The sequence below is a fragment of the Notechis scutatus genome, chromosome 7, assembly GCF_049901735.1.
Source record: "Notechis scutatus isolate UNSWTSFEM ecotype Mainland chromosome 7, rNotScu1.2, whole genome shotgun sequence".
Classification (NCBI taxonomy): Eukaryota; Metazoa; Chordata; class Lepidosauria; order Squamata; family Elapidae; genus Notechis; species Notechis scutatus.
The window spans coordinates 3,457,649-3,470,204 of NC_142015.1; the positions used below are offsets into that span (position 1 = coordinate 3,457,649).

Below are 12,556 nucleotides of genomic sequence, written 5' to 3' on the forward strand. Positions count from 1 at the left end.
GGTGGGCGTCGCAGGGGAAGATTACTGCAAAATCCCCCTTCCCTCTCCACTAACCTGCTTTCCAGCTCCGTTCTCCTGTGCAGGGCAACCAAAGAAGACCCAGCCGATCAGCTGGGACTCAAGGGGAGGCAGAGAATATGGGGGGTTGGTGGGGCCAGTCAGAGGTGGGATTTGGTGGTTCTCCGAACTACTCAAAATTTCTGCTACCGGTTCTCCAGAACCAGTCCAAACCTGCTGAATGCCACCTCTGGGTTAGATTCAAGTCTGATCAGTGCTGAATTTGGGAAAAGAATACTTTTCCAGGGATTCATTCACATCAGGCAGAACATTGAAAACGAATGTTGAGGTTGCACGGTTGCATCCCTGCTGCTGTGCTGTTTATTTATTTTTTCTCCTGTTCGTTACTTCATGAAACTGACTTCATGGCGGAAACATTCTATAGAATCTAATTGATATATCAGTGATCAAAACATTCAGATTAACAGAGTTGGAAGGGACCTTGTAGGTCAACTAGTCCAACCTCCCCTGCCCAGGCAGGAGACCCTACACCATTTCTGGCAGATGGCAATCCAGTCTCTTCTTGAAAGCTTCCAGGGATGAAGCTCCCACAACTTCCGAAGGAAACTTTTGTTCCATGGGTTAGTTGTTCTAACTGCCAGAAAATTCCTTCTTATTTCCAGGTTGAATCTCTCCTTGTTCACTTTCCATCCATTATTCCTTGTCTGGCCTACAGGTGCTTTGGAAAATTGCTCACTCACCAAGTTGTGTCTGACTCTTTGTAACCCCATGGCCCACAGCGCACCAGGCCCCCTCCATCCTCTACTGTCTCCCTGAGTCTGCCCAAAGTCATGTTCATTGCATGATGACACTATCTACCCATCTCCTTCTCCGCCGTCCCCTTCTCCTTTCACCCTCCATCTTCCCCAACATCTGGGCCTTTTCCAAGGAGTCCTCTCTTCTCATTTGGGTGGCCAAATATATTTGAGGTTTCCGCTTCAGGATCTGTCCATCCAAAGAACAGTCAGGCTGATTTCTGTGTTCAGGCGAACATCACAGCTTTGCAAAAATGTGCTTGTCGACAGCTGTGGTTAAGCACTGGAAGGGACCAAGAAAAGAGCATCTATTTTCCTAAGATTGGCTTCCCCTTCCCAGAGCTGGTTTGGCAGCCCCGTCCTTGCCCTGGGCCTCTGTTGCATAAACAGACTTCATTATCCTTTTCTTTTTATTCAAAAAGTGGGACGTTTCAAATCCTTATCTGAAGAGGTCCATGGCCGGAGAAGTTAGACCTCTTTGTGAACAATATTTAGACGGTTTCTGATAAAGAAGAGGTCCAGAGGACACATTGCATGGGAAATATGCATCATGAGGTGGTAGATACACTTGGATTTGGGTGAGAGTGTGCTGAGTACTCTCACAAAAAAGGAGATGTGCAAGTTGGGACTAATATTTCTAACATCATTTTCTTGAGCACAAGATTCTCCTCAGGGCTGCATCCTGAGTCCACTGTTGTTCACCCTGTTGACCCAAGGACCAGTGATGAGATTCAGCTGGTTCGCACCAATTTGGGAGAACCTGTTGTTAAATGACCCATCCCCCAGCTATCAAAGTGGGTCCTGGACGCTGCAATGGAGAAACCGGCAACGGAGTGGCTGGCGCAAGGGAAGGAGAAAGCTTCCTTCCCTCTTTCTTCTCCCTGCTCCTCCTCCTCCTCCCCTCTTGCCGGCTGCTCCATTACCCGTTTCTCCATTGCAACGCAGTGTCCAGGATTGACTTTGATAGCAGAGTGGTAATTTAACAACCGGTTCGCCCAGGGGTCAGCTTGGCCATCGCAGGAGGCTTGTCCCACCTGTGCGACGGAGCTGGAGGATGGGGGATGGGGGATGGGCTACGCATCCCACAACAGCCAACCTGACCCTGGGCGAACCGGTGGTTAAATTATTTGAATCCCACCACCAGTGCCCAGGTTTGTCGCCAGCCCTATGGTGAAGTACGCGGACGATACAACAGTAGTGGGCCTTATTCAGGAGAACAATGAGGGTGCTTATTGCGAAGAAGAGGGTTTGGTGAACTGGTGTAGTGAAAACAGCCTCGTTTTCAACGTAGGAAAAACTAAAGAGATTGTTGTCACTTTCAGAAAAGGCAGGCCCAGCCACACACCTCTGTGAGTTAATGATTCACCTGTGGAGGTGGTTAGAAGCATCAAGTTTCTGGGAGGGCAGCTAACGAGTAGGCTGGCTTAGTCGCTCAACAGCGAGACACTGGCGAAACAGGCACAGAAGCACCTGCATTTTCTGCGTCGCACAAGAAAAGTACATCTCGCTCCCCCTGTCCTTGCCACTTTCTATAGAGGGACGATTGAAAGCATCCTGTGCTATTGCACTATGGTCTGGTTTGGAAGCATTACTGCTTCAGACAGGAAGGCAGTGCAGAGAGTGGTGAAGGCAGGTTAGTGGAGTAGGGAGGGAATGGGGATTTTGCAGTATATCCTTCCCCTGCCATGCCCACCAAGCCATGCCCACCAAGCCACGCCCACAGAACCGGTAGTAAACCATTTTTGAATCCCACCACTGTAATGGTGACACCCCTTAATCTGACTTAAGAATGGATGGAACAGGTACAAAAAAGGCTCCATGATTTGTCCTGCCGGCGGTCCACTCCTTGCAAAAGTTCATTGAGTGACCGTTCTTAGAATAACTTTGATTGTCGCTTTGAATGTACACCATTCGGCATACATTAAAATGAAATTACGTTGCATACAGCTCTGAAAGGGTCTCCACCTCTTAATATAAAAACATAAACATGACAAGGTAAATAAATAAATACAAAATTATGCATGGACCCACATATACTGTGTTCTATGACACGGAGAACTAGAACAGAGTTCTAATTTGACGTTACATCGGCACTGCAAAAGGTGACTTATGACCATTTTTCAGTCTTACGACCAGAGGTGGGATTCGAAAATTTTTACTGCCGGTTCTGTGGGCGTGGCTTGGTGGGCGTGGCAGGGGAAGGATGCTGCAAAATCCCCATTCCCTCCCCACCCAACTATCCTGCTTTCCAGCTCCATTCTCCTGTGCGGAGCAACCAAAGAAGACCCAGCTGATCAGCTGGGACTCAATGGGAGGCAGAGAATAAATGGGGTTGGCGGGGCCAGTCAGAGGTGTCATTGGCCAGTTCATCGAACTACTCAAAATTTCCGCTACCGGTTTCTCCAGAACTGACCAGAACCTGCTGAATACTACCTCTGATCCCACTCACCCTTTCCTTCTCCTGCTGTTTTCTTCTTAGCTATAACCATTTTATTTCCATTGTTCAGTTTTTGAAGCTGGGGGATGAGTTTCCTTTAAAAAGAAGGAAATTTGCAGCACCGTGTCCCAATGTCAGCTGATCCCTGCCCAATTGTAAATCCCTGGTGACATTTAAAATAATGGAGAAGAGACTGTTCCTTAGCATTGTTTTCTGCCCCCGTTTTATATTCCTCGACGCAAATGTCGTTGTTTATAGATTCTAACGCTTGCAAAGTTACCGTTTTAGAAGTTTCTGGTTTCAAGCACGTCATTTCATGGAAGGTTGCCATTTTGCCTTGAATTAAAAAGACTTTTGGAATAAAAAAGCGATTCACTCCCACTGAAATTGGAGACATTTAAGGAGATTTCGTAAACCATTTTTTTTTAAAGTATTGTTTTTTTTTAAAGACGCAAATGGGAGGGCCCTCTTTGAGAAAGGGAATAAAATGCTTGGTCTGAATATCCCCTCCAGATGAAAAATAAATAAATAAATTCACAGCACCGTAGCTGCAGCAACTATTTCGCTGCTTTCTGCAGGAATATGTAGAAACCAGCACGGTGGTTTTTCTAGAGCGAGATTATCCTTGCTGCTGCAAAATAGGACCATTTGGCGACAATCTTGTCAATTATATTAATTTGGTTTCTGCTGCTGGAGAAAGAAGCATGCTGGGGTACTGAGATACAGAGCCAAGAACCCTTGGCGGGGTGAATTAAAAAAACAACAACGATTCATGTAGAAGCCTGTTCTTGTTTAGAAAGGCCACAAGACAAGGGTGTGGAAAGGCTTGTCCTAGAAAACATGTCCTTCATCTCCACGCTCCATGTCATCCAGAAAAGTCCCAGGAAAACTAGGAAGGAATAGTTGCTAGTTTCAATATCAAAAACCAGAATTGCTATTTAAAATGCGAGTCTCCACCTCTAAAACTCATTAATGCATTTATAAATGAAATAATATGCAGGTGATATTGGCGAATGTGGAAAAACAAGCAAGGCTTAGCTGAACCTTGCATGGACTTGTGGACATCTAATCCCAGGTTTTTCATCTCTGGCCCTGCTAGCTAGAACTTGTGGGAACTTTGTCCCAAAGATGGTTTTTCCAAAAGGCAAATGGGACTTTCTTGGTTTTTCTTTTTTTCCTTTGAAAACATTTTGCTTCTCATCCAAGATGCTTTTTTTTTAAAGTTTTTGTTTTTTGTTTTAACAACAAAGACAACAAATAAAACCATCTTTCAATTTTATACTGTGTCGGTTGGGTACATATATCTTGTGCGCATAATAATGTTCTACATTTCTTGTTATACATTTATAAACAATTCTAATCAACATTTTATATCATATTGTTCAAAATTATATTATTATTGACCTTATAGTTATTATCTCTTAAAAACATATCTCATTCTTACTAAGTTATATTCATTCTCTTACTCATTCAAAATTAATCAGTTACAGTATATTATAACTATTATCCAAGATGCTTCTTCAGTTCTGAACTGAAAAAGCTTCTTGGATGAGAAGTGAAATATTTTCTAAGAGGGGGAGGAGAAACCAAGAAAGTCCAGTGGCCTTTTGGAAGAAACATCTGAGACAACCACGACTTGGATAATAGAGGATCTCCATAGCCAGACTGAGAATTTTAATTTTCTATTTGGAGATCAGTCATGAAAGCTCAGGCAGATATGGTTAACCACCCAACACCAAAAAGATCGTAAAACAATGCAAGGAAGACAAGTTGGCACAGTTCTCCAAGTAGAATTTTCTAAAAGAGAAGATGCCACCGCTGACAATCTCCTTATCTTGCTGGACATTATTGGGGGATTAGCTGGGACATCCACACCATGATAGACATGTGCAATCAAGGATTCCCTACAGATCTGCTCACACTGAAGAAGTTTTGTGGACGAGGAGACCCTCTCACGGGTTTTCTGTTGATGGAATTGGGACTGAAAGGGAAGGCCAAAATGAAATTGGATGTAGAGAAAAGTAAAGTCCTACACTAAGGCAAGAAAAAACAAAAGTCCACCTATAGACTGGGTGAAACCAGGTTCAATAGCAGGAACTGTGAGTGGGATCTTGGAGTCTTAGTGGACAACCAGCTAAATATGAGCCAGCAGTGTGCAGCAGCAGCCAAAAAAGCAAATGCTAAATTTGTTAACAGAGGGATACAATGAAGATCAAATGACGTATTAATACCACTCTATAAAGCCTTAGTAAGACCACTCCTAGAGCACTGCATTACTTTTGGTCACCACTCTATCAAAAAGATGTTGAAACTCTAGAAAGAGAAGAGCAACCAGGATGATGAGGGGACTGGAGACTAAAACATACGATGAACGGTTGCAGGAACTGGGCCTGGCTAGTCTAGGGAAGAGAAGGACCAGGGGAGACAGGATAGCAGCCTTCCAATATTTGAGGGACTGCCACAGAGAGGAGGAGGGGGTCAAGCTATTTTCTAAAGCACCCGAAGGTCAGACAAAGGAACAATGGATGGAAACTGATCAAGGAGAGATTCAACCTGGAAATAAGGAGGAATTTTCTACAAGTGAGAACAATCAATCCATGGAACATAAGTTGCCTTCGGAAGTTGTGGGAGCTTCATCCCTGGAATTTTTCAAGACTGCCAGCTGTCAGAAATGGTGTAGGGTCTCCTGCTTGGGTGCGGGGTTGGATTAGATGACCTCCAAGATCCCTTCCAACTTTATTAATCTGTTAAAAAAAAGACCACTTTCTCAAGGTTGTCTCCCATTCTCTTGCAGAGCTGAAAGAAGGGACCAAACGCTTCTCCATGGCAGGAGTGTCCAACTATACAACTTTGACCTTGGCCGACCGCAAAGGCCTGCTCTACGTTGGAGCCCGGGAAGCCATCTTTGCCTTAAGCATCAGCACCATGGAGATGGAGGAAGCGGTAAGTAGAAGAACGAATGGGGGTGGACTACTGGATCAACTAAGGAAGGTCCTAAGCCAGGTTTGGAGCAAGGACTTATTTCTCCACACCGGTTCCACAACACCTCCGCAAATGGGATTCCATTTAGTTCTGACTGTTAGAGCAGGGGTCCCCAAACTTGGCCACTTTTAAGACTTGTGGACTTCAACTCCCAGAATCCCTCCTCCAGTCGTGTTAGCTCAGGAATTCTGGGAGTTGAAGTCCACAAGTCTTAAACTTGCCAAGTTTGAAGACCCTTGTGTTAGAGTAATACAAGAACAGGAAATGCATCACAAGAACAATAGAGACGAAGCGTGGAGGGGCAATGTGATACAGGAAACCACTCCAATAGAGGGGAATGATAGAGCTGCATATAAGATAGAGCAGGGGTCTTCAAACTTGGCCACTTTTAAGACTTGTGGACTTCTACTCCCAGAATCCCTCCTCCAGTCGTGTTAGCTCAGGAATTCTGGGAGTTGAAGGCCACAAGTCTTAAAAGTGGCCCAGTTTGAAGACCCTTGTCTTTAAGATGTGTGGGCCACCTCCCGGAATTCATGACAGCTGAGGAATTCTGGGACATGGAAGTCCTCACATCTTGAAATGGCCAAGTTTGAAAAACCCTGAGTTAGAAGCAGAAGGTGCAGAATACAGAGTAACAGAGTTGGAAGGGATCTTGGAGGTAGATCTTCAAGTCCAACCTTCTGCTTCAAGCAAGAGACCCTATGTCAGAGGGGCAACTTTAAGACTTGTGGACTTCAACTCCCAGAATTCCTCAGCCAGCATAAAACCAAGTCTCTTAAAATATGCAGCATCCGTATTTGATCCCACGTGCTGGCTTTCCTCTCTTTTAATCCTGTTTTTGGGTGGCCTGATGTGTTTCAAACCCACCAATTTCCTTGGTTGATGGGTTCGGCATGCACGCCTACAAAACACTTGCCTCTAAAAGCAAGGTCAAGATTTACAAGAGGCAGGTGGATTTAGACTTGTGAGGGATTGATCCTGCTCACTGTTTTTAATTCCTGGTTAAATAAATAGGATCTGCCTGTCGCCAGTGGTCATTAATGGAAGGGCAGGTTCCTTTGGGGTTTATGGGCACTAAATCAGCCTACCTTCCCATCAACACTGGCAGCACAGCCCAAAGTTGGTGAGACAGGGTGGGGTCAGCCTTCAAATGCTGTTGCTCAGAGGGTAATTAAAGAGGAATAATTGTTTTTTGGCAGATACTTTGGGAGGCTCCAGCAGAGAGGAAAGCAGAATGCATCCAAAAAGGCAGAAGTAATCAGGTAAGCGCTTTCTGGAAACTCCACATTTGGTCTTTTCCTTCTGTTGAATTCCCTTAACATTAGAACATCGAAAAACGAAGTCAGAAGGGACCTTGGAGATCTTCTAGTCCAGCCCCCAGATCTTATGTGGTAGGGTACTGATGAAAAGGAAGTTTGATTGTGTGAGAGTGGGGCAGGGAGGGGGCAATTGCCTTTTGCTTAAGCGCTTTAAGAAAATATTGGTGGCAAACTCCCATTTTGGAGTTCTACTCCCCCTCCCCACCTGAAAAGAAATCTCTTCCAAATGCAAAACACAAGCAGAGGAGAGGAGGTTCAGTTTCACAGCAGCAAGCAGCTTTAGTACAGAATAGTTGAGCTAAGCCACACCCAGGGTCCTTGCTGTCTCCTTCTTGCTCACACAGCAAATACTGTTTCAGTTTCCAAACAGCCCTCAACTCTCTCACACAGTGACAGGACGCTAGCCAGATGAATACCGATGGATTGTAGTAGGCAAAGGCAGAATTCCTCCCCCCACCCATTTTCCTCCCCCAAAACTTGCCCGATAACATAGTTTTGTTAGCGAAGCACGGATATCCTGCTAATCATTTAATATTATTCTGGAAAGTCTTGGCGTTGGAAGCACTTACTTTCATCAAATCATTTATATTTAATATCATTTTAAATAGCCCAGAGTAATTTCTTCATTAATCAGAAGTAACTTTCATTAAAAATAGATGGGAGATCCCAAGTTGATTCATCCTTCCCCGTTAGACACAGTGAATTATGCTATAGGTAGACTGCAGGATGCCAGAGGGATACCAGAGAAGGTTGGTTCCAGATAGTGACTTGGCTTACGACCACAATTGGAATCAGAATTTCTGTTACTAACCAAGGCAGTTGTTGTGCCCAATTTTGTGATTTTTCTCTCGCGCTTTTTTTTCTTTTTGCCACAGTTGCTAAGGAAATCGTTAAGTAAGTTCTTAAGTGAGTCATGCAGCCATTGAACAAATCAGATGCTTGAGTGGTCTTTTGCTTTTACATATATAGAAGATATCAGAAGTTGAAAGTTTATTACCATGTACGCGTAAATAGTATTGTTAGTATTATCATTATGTATATACAGTAAATTGATCCGGACAATGCACTGTTCACGCAACCCCTATGGATGTCAAATAAAATAAAATAATTTTTAAAAAAAGATACAGTAAACCCAGGGTTGTCTTAAATTCTGGCTTCATCTTCCCTGCTAACGCAGCCGCCATGCCCGCACATTTTGCCCTGGAAAAGGTGCATTCTGCAGATTCAATTAAAGATGCTCTTTAAAATTAAGGCTCGGGGGGCGGGGGCAGTGCTGCAGGCGGCCGGAGATGTCTAAATTCCCTGATGTCTAAATTCCTTTCTCCACTCAAGCTTTCTCAGATCTTTATTTTACTTCAGGACAATCTCAGCTGCCTTGAGAATTAGCTACCCCGCTGTTAAAGACGGCTACAATTTCAGTTGACTCTCACGCAACGGCGAAGCCAATGCTCTCAGCGCAAGACCCTCTTGGGTGCATAGGTGGTGTGCTGTCCAGACAGTATATAGTTCATTGGGAATTGGGAGCTGTCCCCTTAAGGGAATGCCTCATGGGAAACCTAGTTAATGTCATGTGGTCACATCTGTAATCCTGATTGGTCACTGAATTGACCCTTGGTTGGGTTGGGGGAAGCCTTGGTTCCTTTCTTGCCTGGACCCAGCAGCATACTGGATCCCTTTGCTCCATCATTATGGGATGGAGGTAACTGTATTTTCCCACTATGAAGTCAGCTATGCAAAGATTTGGACGTTAGATGAATCTCAACATAACTGTGAGTTATACCTCGAGAATGCCTTGTGATCCAATAAAGAAAACTTTGCATGGAAGCCTTTGTAGAGTTTGCCTGACTGTCTTTATATTCAGCCAGCAATTTAAAGACAGAACAGTGAAAATATAGTGACCAATCGGGATTACAGAAGTGACCACATGACATTAACTACGTTTCCCATGAGGCATTCCCTTAAGGGGACAGCTCCCAATTCCCAATTAACTACTGTCTGGACAGCACACTCCCCACTTGAAATTATCAATTCCACTACCAACTATCTATTAGCTATATACTGTCTGACCAGCACAGGTGGGTTGTGGGGAAGTTTGTTATAACACAACCTCTCCTTTCCCTCCGCAGACTGAATGTTTCAACTACATCCGCTTCCTCCAGACCTACAACAGCTCTCACATGTACACTTGTGGCACGTATGCCTTCCAGCCCAAATGTGGCTACATTGTGAGTAGAGCGGAAACATTTTTCCCCGTACGTGATGACAAGCAAGCCTAGCTTGTCATGGGGGTTGATTAACAGCCTGTTCTTTTTCTCCGTGCCCTTTTCCAGGATCTGGCCACCTTCTCCTTGGACAGGTTTTCCTTTGAGGAAGGCAAGGGCAAGTGTCCGTACGATCCTGCCAAGGGATACACGAGCCTCATTGTGGGTAAGTGACCATCGGGTATGTGTGTGCTAAAGGAGAGCGGAGGTGATGATGATGGGGCTATCGCGCCGAGGAGAATTTCTTGGGCAAAAGGGAAGCGCCAGCTTATGCAGGCCTTCTGCCTGCCTGGTTGCTTCCCTGTTGGGCTTTACTCAGGATAAACCAGCGTTTCTCGACTTTGGCCATTTAAGAGGTGCGGACCTCAACTTCTGGCATTTCCCAGCCAGTTTCCAGAACTGGATAAGATAAAAGGACGGGATGGGATGGGAAGAATGGAATAGCAATAGCACTTAAACTTATATACCACTTCATAGTGCTTTACAGCCCTCTCTAAGTGGTTTAAAGAGTCAGCCTCTTGCCTCACCACAATCTGAGTCCTCATTTTACCCACCTCGGAAGGATAGAAGGCTGAGTCAACCTTGAGCCTGGTGAGATTTGAACTGCCAAACTGCAGGCAGCTGGCAGTCAGCAGAAGGAGCCTGCAGTACTGCATTCTAACCACTGTGCCACTGCAGTGAACAGAATACAATAGAATGCAGAACAGAATAGAACAGAACAATGCAATGAAGAATAGAATAGAATAGAAAATAGAATAGAATAATGGAATGAAGAATAGAATAGAATAGAATAGAATAGAATAGAATAGAATAGAATAGAATAGAATAGAATAGAATAGAATAGAATAGAATAATGGAATGAAGAATAGAATAGAATAGAAAATAGAATAGAATAATGGAATGAAGAATAGAATAGAAAATAGAATAGAATAAGAATAAGAATAGAATAGAATAGAATAGAATAGAATAATGGAATGAAGAATAGAATAGAATAAAAGAATAATAATAGAATAGGATAGGATAGAATAGAATAGAATAGAATAATAGAATAGAATAGAATAGAATAGAATAGAATAGAATAGAATAGAATAGGATAGAATAATGCAATGAAGAATAGACTAAAAAATAGAATAGAATAGAATAATGAATGAAGAATAGAATAGAAAATAAAATAGAAAATAGAACAGAGCAAGATAGGACAGAATACGGGAGGGCAGGGGAGGGGAATGGAGAGGCGAGCTATAACCTCTATTGTCGCTTTTATTCTGTGAACACAATAGCACACATTAAAAGCTCTTGAGAGTTAGCAAGGTTGATACTCTATGGTACAAAGCTATCACAGAATCTAGTTCTTCTGCTTCGGATATCGCAAAGGCTCCTCCCAGAAGGTAACAAAGAAAACCGGTCATGGAAAGGATGGGTAGCATCCCCGAGAATACAGCAGATCCTGGTCGAGTGTCACTTAACAAGCTGTGCCCTGAATTGTGGGAATTGAAGTCCGCACCCCTTAAAAGCTGCTAAGGCTGAGAAACATGACCCTCGACAGTCAAGCATATCTCCTCTTTGGAATCTGACTGGAGCTCCAGTTTTCCCCTTTAGCTGGGCCAATGCCTTTTCCTTGCCTGTTTCAGAAGAAGAGTTGTATTCTGCAACACACAACAACTTCCTGGGCACCGATCCCGTGATCCTACGCAACCTGGGGCCACAGTATCCCGTCAAGACGGAGCACCTGCCTACGTGGCTGAATGGTGAGATGCTACAAGGGGATGTTTCTTCCAGGGATCTTCTCAGCGTGGTTACACAAGGATTTCCCTTTGTGAACCAACTTTTTCTGGTCTGGGCAGTGGGAGAATCACAACGCTGCGTATTGGATACACATGCTGCTTAAATTGTTTGCATTGCTCTTACTTGGCTTGGAGTAACTTACACTCATCGTTGTATCTTCAGCACTGGCTAGGATTTTGTATAGCATGCTAGGTTGCATTCACATGAGTATAGTCACTGTCTGGTCAATACATGGTAAAAACCCAGTCTGTCATGCTCCTGTCGGAATCTGATTCAGAGGGAAAGGCTGAACAGCTGACAGGGACTGGGACTGTGGCTCTGTTGGCTGTGGAAGAAACTGGGGAAGGGTAAAGTCCAGCTGGGCAGAGCAGGGGAGAGGTAGAACAAAGGAGGGAGTTCAGAGGAAGACCCAAGTTCTCCCCGTCTTCATCCTAGGCCACGCAGGGAGGAACGGAGAAGGGAGCAACGTGAGTTGCGTGGCTTGTGGGGGAGGAAAGGGCCCTGATTCCCTTCATTAGCTGAAGCTGGGAACACAGTGTTTAAAAAGGGAAGCTGCACACAGCAAACTTAGGAGCAAATCGTGAATTTATCTGGTCTTGTCATGGCTTATATATGTTCCTGGCGTCTTCCCAACTGTGTGAGTTTTGCTGGCCTTTCAAGTCTGCAATTCCTTCTCCTGCCCTGTCAAGTTAATTACTGCAGTGTGGTTTGTGTGGATTTTTAGTTACAGTCTGTATGTATCTTGTTTTGGACTTAATTCCCTGCAGTTAAAAGCTGTTCCTGGGAGAGTTTTTCTCCAGCCGAAGGTAACCTGGACAATGGGGGCAAAGTTGGAGATAATAAAGGGACTCTTCTTGCTTATTTGACTGTGTTGCCTTCGCGCCACGCCCCTTTGGGTCATAGCATGTTGTTGAAGGCAAGCTGTGATGTTTATTCATAATATGGTGGATGGCATGTGAT

The 12,556-nt window shown here is 44.2% G+C and overlaps 1 protein-coding gene across 1 annotated transcript in view; it reads left to right on the forward strand.

Moving 5' to 3' along the window:
• The window catches only part of SEMA4C (semaphorin 4C), an 84,602-nt gene that overhangs the window by 48,497 nt on the left and 23,549 nt on the right, over window positions 1-12,556 (forward strand). The window contains exons 3-7 of the mRNA XM_026687546.2: window positions 6,044-6,192; window positions 7,431-7,493; window positions 9,677-9,775; window positions 9,881-9,977; window positions 11,443-11,559. Coding sequence (XP_026543331.1) covers window positions 6,044-6,192; window positions 7,431-7,493; window positions 9,677-9,775; window positions 9,881-9,977; window positions 11,443-11,559 — 525 coding nt within the window. The remainder of the gene's footprint in view (window positions 1-6,043; window positions 6,193-7,430; window positions 7,494-9,676; window positions 9,776-9,880; window positions 9,978-11,442; window positions 11,560-12,556) is intronic.